This window comes from Heterodontus francisci, chromosome 4 (genome assembly GCF_036365525.1).
Source record: "Heterodontus francisci isolate sHetFra1 chromosome 4, sHetFra1.hap1, whole genome shotgun sequence".
NCBI lineage: Eukaryota > Metazoa > Chordata > Chondrichthyes > Heterodontiformes > Heterodontidae > Heterodontus > Heterodontus francisci.
Genome location: NC_090374.1, coordinates 11,516,168 through 11,524,917, shown reverse-complemented (window position 1 = coordinate 11,524,917; position 8,750 = coordinate 11,516,168). Strand labels below are relative to the sequence as shown.

Below are 8,750 nucleotides of genomic sequence, written 5' to 3'. Positions count from 1 at the left end.
TATGCCTTGAAGGAATGTATAGTTGCTGTAAACTATGTAATATTTCTTTAAAGACTATCCATTGTCATACCTTTTAATGTATTTTCCCCAAACTACCTCTGCCAATTTCCCCCATATACCTTCATAATTTCTTTTGTTCAAATTTAACACCCTAGCTTCAGATTGAACTCCCTCACTTTCAAACATAATGTAATATTCTATCATATTATGGTCACTCATCCCTAAAGGTTCTTTTACAAGATTATTAATTAGCCTTTTTCATTACATAAAATTAGATCTAAAATAGCCTGCTCTCCAGTCAATTCCGCAATATACTGCTCTAGAAAAACCATCCCTCATACCTTCCAGAAACTCGTACTCCACAGCATTAGTGCTCAATAAGTTTATCCAGTCTACATGCAGATTGAGGTTACCCATGATTACTGTATTACCCATGCTTCTCTAATCTTCTGATTAATACCATGTCCCACAATACCACTACTGTTTGGTGGCCCATAAACAACTCCTACCAATGTTTGCTGCCCCTTAGCTCCACCCAGATTCCACATTTTTTTCTTCCGATCTGAGATCCTTCCATACTAATGTACTGATCGCATCCCTTATTATCAGCACAACACCATCTCCTATTCCTTTTATCCTTGTCCTTCCGAAATGTCAACTATCCTTGAATATTCAGTTCCCAGTCTGGGGCACCCTGTAGCCATGTTTCCATTATGGCAATAATTCATACCCATTTACCTCTATTTGGGCCTTTAAATCATCTACCTTGTTGCGAATGCTGCATGCGTTCAGGTAGAGTGCCCTTAACCTGGTCTTCTTGACATTATTCTGTATTCTAAGCCTGGTTGATGCTCATCTTTGTTTCGCCTGCCTTCTAATGTCACTTGCTACTTTTCTACTTCCTTCCAATTTGAGCTACCCCTCAGGTTCCCATCCCCGTGTCAAGCTAGTTTAAACCCTCCCCAATAGTACATCTCCCTACAAGGATTTTAGTTCCGGTCCTGTTAATGTGTAGCCCATCGATCTTGTACAGGTCCCAATGCCTCAGAAGTCTGATGCCCTCTCTCCTACACCAATTCTCCAGCCATGTGTTCAATCAATCAATCCTATTCCTATGCTCATTAACACTGGGAGTAATCCTGATATTACTGCTTTAGAGGTCCTGCTTTTTCATTTCCTTCCTAACTCCCTAAAATCTACTTTCAAGACCTCAGCCCTCTTCCGACCTATATCATTGTTACCAATGTGGACCATGACTGCTGGCTGTTCACCCTCCCCCAGAAGAGCGGAAGAGTCTGCACTGAGTGTGTAGGAAGTTTGGAAGGGAGTGGGTCATTTTCTTGTTGGCAAGATGTGACGAGTGGTGTGCCACAGGGCTCAGGGCTGGGCCCTCAACTTTTTACAATTTATATAAATGACTTGGGACTGAAGGTATGGTTGCTAAATTTGCTGATGCCACAAAGATAGGTAGGAAAGCATGTTGTGACGAGGGCATAAGGAGGCTACAAAGGGTTATAGATAATGTGAAATTGCATTTTGGCAGGAAGAATTAAAAATGATATCTAAATGGTGAGTGGTTGCAGAGCTCTGAGATGCAAAGGGATCTGGGTGTCCTAGTGCATGAATCACAAAAGGTTAGTAGGCAGGTACAGCAAGTAATTAGGTAAGCTGAAAGAATGCTATTGTTTACTGTGAAGGGAATTGAATACAAAAGTAGGGAGGGTTTTACTTCAGTTATACAGGGCATTGGTGAGACCACATCTGGAGTACGGTGTACAGTACTGGTCTCCTTATTTAAGGAGGGATGTAAACACGTTGGAAGCAATTCAGAGAAGGTTTACTAGACCAATACCTGGAATGGGCAGGTTGTCTTATAAGGAAAGGTTGGACAGGCTCAGCTTGCATCTGCTGGAGTTAAGAGTAGGAGGCGACTTGACTGAAACATATATGATCCTGAGGGGTCTTGACAGGGTGGATGTGGAAAGGATGTTTCCCCTTGTGGGAGAATCTAGAACTAGGGGTTGCCCATATAAGACAGTGATGAGGAGAAATTTTTCGTGAGCGTCATGAGTCTCTGGAACTCTATTCAAAAGGCAGTGGAAGCAGAATCTCTGAATATTTTTAAGGCAGAGGTAGATAGATTCTTGATCAGCAAGAGGGTGAAAGGTTATTGGGGGTAGGTGGGAATGTGGAGTTATGGTTACAATCTGATCAGCCATGATCTTGTTGAATGGTGGAGCAGGCTCAAGGGGCCGAGTGGCCTACTCCTGCTCCTAATACATATGTTCTCTGAACTGCCTCCAATGCAAGTATATCCCTCAAGTAAGGTGGCCAAAATTGTTGGCAGTACTCCAGGTGCGGTCTCACCAATGCCTTGTACAGTTGTAGTAAGACTTCCCTACTTTTATACTCCATCCCCCTTGTAACAAATTCAAACAATCCATTTGCTTTCCTAATTACTTGCTGTACCTGCATGCTAACTTTGAGATTCATGTACAAGAACACCCAGATCCCTCTGTACTGCAGCATTTTGCAGTTTCTCTCCATGAAAATAATATTCTATTCTTCCTTCCAAAGTGGACCACCTCACTTTTTCCCACATTATACTCCATCTAATTTTTCACAACCTATCTGTATCTCTTTGCAGACATTTTGTGCCGTCCTTACAACTTTCTTTCCTACCTATCCTTGTATCATTCACAAATCCCTAGATTGCAAATAGTTGAGACCCCAGCACTGATCCCTGTGGCACACAACTAGTTAATCCCTTCATGGCAGGTGACATTCAGGAGAAGTGGAGGATGTGCCAGAGATCAAAGGCAATTTGCTCTCTCTGCTCTTTGCACACTTAATGACTCCTTTGCAATTTATTTTAGTAACCCCATACTGGCACTTGAGGTGTTCATTTTATCAATACAAACCCAACCTATCACAAAGGTTCTGCCTCACTGACCTGCTGTGCATTTCCAGCAATTTGCAGATTTTCAATTTTTTATTCCTAAGATCTGAAATCAGAGACCATTTTGTCTAATGGCACTTCTATGAAGCCCCTTGGGACATTTTGCTATGTTAAGGATACTATATAAATGCAAGTTGTTGTATGGGGAGGAATGACAGAACACCATTCAGAGAAAGATTGGATACTTTTGTTTTTATTGTTAATTAACAATGCATCCCTTTGATAAGTTCTTATGTTCAGAAGGGTAAATGCCCAGAAACACAGACTGTACACACTATACAAAGAACCCACAAGGTGGCAACACAAAAACATTACTTGACAGCCACTCTTCTCTTTATTTTATTTAAATTATACACAGCTCCATGAAATATTCTCTTATGGAAAATATATAAATAATTTCTTTTCTCATTTTTAATCAGACTATGTTACAGGTATACAATATAAATCAGGTTTCATGTTCAGTGACATATGAATACCAGAACATCCTAATGTAGCAGCTTATCACAAAGAAACAAAACCAAACACATCCACAAGCATGGCTGCAACATCCACCTTCGATGCTCTTTCTCACACAGGTGCCAGCCTTCTCTAACTGCTTATTCTTTCTCTTCAAAAATACAAGCAAAATAGCAAACATGATTGCTGGATCAAGAAATCTCAGCCACCCTGCTTGTACGACTCTAGAGGCCAGATTCTCTTCAAACTCTTCATTCCTGAAACTCGTGAGGAAGCGTTTGGGCACACATGAGTGAAAGAGACCAAAGACGGAGACACCGACCATGAGAAACAGACAGATTACAAGATTCAGAGACTGAGCAGGAAGCTCAGACAGGACAGACAAGTACACAGGAATGATGAGACACAAAGATGGAGAGTTTGTGAGAAATCTGCGTAATCCCACCATTCAGCATTTACCAGTCAGCTTTTGGGACATAAAAGGATCAAAAATTAGAAATGGCCAAAAAAGTTAATAGTGAATTGTTGACCTATCCATAATAGCCGTCAGTTGGTGTGAGGAGATAGTCACTGCTGCCAATTGATTTAACTTGTCAACTTGAAGTTAGTGTTCTTTCCAGTGCATTGCAGGCTGAGATAGAGAGAGAAAGATCCTACAGTGAGCTCGCCTGGTGGAGTTACTGTAATGTGATTTGTACATGGTGTTAGGGAGGCAGAGCCAGAGTTGGGGCAACCAATTGGAAGACAGAGTACCTGTGAAGTGTTGAGGTCACAACAAACCCCCTCCACCTTGTGTTTTATGTATTGCATGAATTCTATTCCTTTTTCACAAGTCGTCAGTTCCTGGAGAGATGGATCTGTGTATAGAAGTAGCACCTTATTTTGGACCCATCCCTTCAGTCTTTCCTTTCACTTTACCACTGTTGGCAGTCACCATCTGCTATGGAAATGGAAACATCCATCAGCTCCCCACTGCACACCAGCTACCAACTGTGAGTATGCAACCCACAGATTCTACCATCCTGACCCAGGAGCCAGCAATCCTAACCTGTACCCAGGACCAGGACTTAGACCCACCCCCTCAATCCTGGGACACAGAGTTCATCCCATTCAGTCTGGACAAATGATCCAATGTCAAGAGCCTTAGTTATCATTTAGAGTGAAGGCAGCACTGCTCTTGCTACCATCAGGGACCTCTGACAGGCACCCCACTGGGGACACTCCCACTCCCTCCATGGTGCACAAAGGCTTTGCCATCAGACATGAGGGGTAGGGAGCAGTGGGAAGAGACACTCACTAAAGGAATACTGGATAGGATGGGGGAACCAGTAGTCAGACATTCCCTTCCTCTCCCCACATATTTAATCATTGGTGCTGCAGGTCATGTGTACAGAAAGGTCTAGAAAAATCCATAACTAACTGGTCACTGACCAGTGAAGCTGTGAGAAATTCCTCTTCTCTTCAATCTGAATTCAGTATGAAATGACATACAAACTAAAGCCTGGCTTGGGTATAAAATTGAAAACCAACCCAGGTCTGAACCGACTATAGCCAAACCGAGCCCTTTAATTTTTTTTTTCGTCCCACCCAACGCTTCATCAGTTCCGGCAGCAAGCTATTCCTGGAGTTGTGGGGAATCATGGGTAAGCCTGATCCCGTGACTTCCCAGAATCAGTGTCCAGCCCGACTCATCCCGAGCCTGAATGCTGGACTCGGAATTTTGGCCCGAACTGAACCCGACACGTGTAGTTGGGTCTAGTCGGGTAGCCAGGTTTTAAAACAAACTATCAGCATTGGAGCTATAGCCACAGCATGAGTCAAGACCCTACATGAAGCCATTGGTGATTAAGCTGTTTGATGATGAGCTCCTGCAAGTTCTATGCAAAGCCCACTGCTTGATCCTGTCCTTCACACACTGATAACCTGCAGAAAAAGTAGGGCCCTGATTGCCTTGTGCTGTAGTGTTGGGATATTTCATTGCTACTTATTAATTCCAAGAGTGCTGAACACCAAGCATACACTTATGTCAGGGGACATTGAGAGGATTCCAACCGTAAATAGGGACTCAGAGTGAGAGCTGAACAGGAAGGCCCAAGGTTCCCTAATCTTGTGATATGAATGGAATGTAGGCCCCACGATGGGAAAAACCTGCCCCCACACATCGTTTTATGGTTAGAGCCCCATTGATATCCTCCTCCTGAATTGGCGTTGTTTCTGGAACTAACTTCAGGTTAGTGGCCATTCAATGGAGGCTTTGTGCCATTTTAGACGAAACCCCGTTGCTGCAACAGGATTTTGCCCTCATAACATTTGAGTAGGAGCAGGGTATGGGTATTTCCATGTACCCTCAGGTCTAGGAGAAGGGAGAGAGGGAGGTTCCCACATACCCTCGCATCTAGTAGTAGGGGAGGGGAGGGTTTCCACGTATCCTGGGGTCAAGGAGTGGGGGTTCCCATATAACCTGATGTCTAGGAGCAGGGGAAAAGAGGGATTACTGTGTACCTCCGCTGTTTCCTATTGCTCGAATCGACCAGTTGTTGTGCTGCGTGTGGGAAGTGGGAACTTTTATTGATCCTGGGTGCATTAAACTGCTCTCCCAATGGAACCACGATACAAGAACAGTCCTGCAACCAGTTACTGCTGGGTTCATTTGACAGTAAAGGCAAATCTGTCCATGTGCTAGGCTCCACAACACCAAGCCATTGAATATTTTCCCTGCAATGAGTTAAAGTTTTCCTGCACTGTATGTTTAAGGGCACAGGAGCCTGATTCCATCTGAACTCATCCAGTCAATATAATTTAAATAGATTACAGGCTGGTCCTTTGTACAAGCTGTAAAGATTTAAACATAAAAAATTTAGTAGACCTGACGCAGAGTTTGAAGTAAATGAGGTGCAGTGCCGGCGGAGTGAGACTGGTCCAGGTTTGGGATTAGCGCAAGTGTCTATGCAATGGTGCCAAACAGCCATTGAATAGGGAGAGATCTAAACGGTCAGGTGCCACACACACAACCCTGCAGTGCCTGATAACCAAGTCCAAATCTGCATCCCGCTTCCAGTAGTGTTAAAATACCTTCATGTCCAGGACAGAGGGAAGGGAAATAAATAAGAACAAGCCAGAGACTGAACGAGGTTCTGCACGCACGGAGCAGGATTTGAGTGCCGAGTGAACACACCTGCCCTGCTAGTCAGAGTGGGAGTCAGATATTGGTACCGGTGGATCCTGGAGAAGGTTGTAGGTTTGGTGATGCGGCAATGCTTCGGCACAGGTTTGGTCAGGATGCAGGGGTCAGCTCAGCTTCCACCTGCTTTGGCGATAAAAGATTAGTGTCCGCTTCCTCATACAGCTGCCAGAGAGAAAAAACATAGTCAGAGCAGAAATCTCCCCAAAGACAGAGGGTCCCCATAACAGCAAGCGTGCGACTGACCCGTAGACGGCGAAAGAGAGAGATGAAGACCCGCAGAGAGCAAGAAAGACGGAGACCCGCAGACAGCGAGAGGGAGGGAGAGACCAGCAGACAGCGAGAGAGAGAGAGAGAGACCGGCAGACAGCGAGAGAGACAGAGAGACCCGCAGACAGCGAAAGAGAGACCCACAGACTGCGAGAGAGAGAGACCTGCAGACAGCGAGAGACACCCGCCGACAACGAGACAGAGAGCGAGAGAGACCCACAGACAGCGAGACAGAGAGATCGAGAGAGACCCGCAGACAGCGAGACAGAGAGAGCAAGAGAGACCAGCAGACAAGAGGAAAGAGAGAGAGGAGACAGCGAAAGAGAGAGAGAGACTGAGAGGAGACAGCGAAAGAGAGAGAGAGAGAGAGAGAGGAGACAGCGAGAGAGAGAGAGAGAGAGAGAGAGAGAGGAGACAGCGAAAGAGAGAGAGAGAGAGAGAGAGAGAGAGGAGACAGCGAAAGAGAGAGAGAGAGAGAGAGAGGAGACAGCGAGAGAGAGAGGAGACAGCGAGAGAGAGAGAGAGAGAGAGAGAGGAGACAGCGAAAGAGAGAGAGAGAGAGGAGACAGCGAGAGAGAGAGAGAGAGAGAGGAGACAGCGAAAGAGAGAGAGAGAGAGGAGACAGCGAGAGAGAGAGAGAGAGAGAGAGAGAGAGGAGACAGCGAAAGAGAGAGAGAGAGAGAGGAGACAGCGAGAGAGAGAGAGAGAGAGAGAGAGGAGACAGCGAGAGAGAGAGAGAGAGGAGACAGCGAGAGAGAGAGAGAGAGAGGAGACAGCGAGAGAGAGAGAGAGAGAGAGGAGACAGCGAGAGAGAGAGAGGAGACAGCGAGAGACAGCGAGAGAGAGAGGAGACAGCGAGAGACAGAGAGAGAGAGAGAGAGAGAGGAGGACAGCGAGAGACAGCGAGAGAGAGGAGACAGCGAGAGAGAGAGAGAGAGAGGAGACAGCGAGAGAGAGAGAGGAGACAGCGAGAGACAGCGAGAGACAGAGGAGACAGCGAGAGACAGAGAGAGAGAGAGAGAGAGAGGAGACAGCGAGAGACAGCGAGAGAGAGGAGACAGCGAGAGAGAGAGAGAGAGAGGAGACAGCGAGAGAGAGAGAGAGAGAGAGGAGACAGCGAGAGAGAGAGAGAGAGAGGAGACAGCGAGAGAGAGAGAGAGAGAGAGGAGACAGCGAGAGAGAGAGAGAGAGAGAGGAGACAGCGAAAGAGAGAGAGAGAGAGAGGAGACAGCGAGAGAGAGAGAGAGAGAGAGAGAGAGGAGACAGCGAAAGAGAGAGAGAGAGAGAGGAGACAGCGAGAGAGAGAGAGAGAGAGAGAGAGGAGACAGCGAGAGAGAGAGAGAGAGGAGACAGCGAGAGAGAGAGAGAGAGAGGAGACAGCGAGAGAGAGAGAGAGAGAGGAGACAGCGAGAGAGAGAGAGGAGACAGCGAGAGACAGCGAGAGAGAGAGGAGACAGCGAGAGACAGAGAGAGAGAGAGAGAGAGAGGAGACAGCGAGAGACAGCGAGAGAGAGGAGACAGCGAGAGAGAGAGAGAGAGGAGACAGCGAGAGAGAGAGAGAGAGAGAGACAGACGAGCGAGAGAGAGAGAGGAGACAGCGAGAGACAGCGAGAGAGAGAGGAGACAGCGAGAGACAGAGAGAGAGAGAGAGAGAGAGGAGACAGCGAGAGACAGCGAGAGAGAGGAGACAGCGAGAGAGAGAGAGAGAGAGGAGACAGCGAGAGAGAGAGAGAGAGAGAGGAGACAGCGAGAGAGAGAGAGAGAGAGGAGACAGCGAGAGAGAGAGAGAGAGAGAGGAGACAGCGAGAGAGGAGAGAGGAGACAGCGAGAGACAGCGAGGAGAGAGGAGGAGACAGCGAGAGACAGAGAGAGAGAGAGAGAGAG

General features: G+C 46.5%; 1 protein-coding gene across 3 annotated transcripts in view; it reads right to left on the bottom strand.

The window, feature by feature from the left end:
* Positions 1-3,175: 3,175 nt before the first annotated feature.
* The window catches only part of rictora (RPTOR independent companion of MTOR, complex 2 a), a 373,719-nt gene continuing 368,144 nt past the window's right edge, over positions 3,176-8,750 (bottom strand). For all 3 annotated transcript variants that reach the window (XM_068029133.1, XM_068029132.1, XM_068029135.1), the window contains one exon: positions 3,176-6,761. In XM_068029133.1, coding sequence (XP_067885234.1) covers positions 6,690-6,761 — 72 coding nt within the window. In that variant the 3' untranslated portion in view covers positions 3,176-6,689. The remainder of the gene's footprint in view (positions 6,762-8,750) is intronic.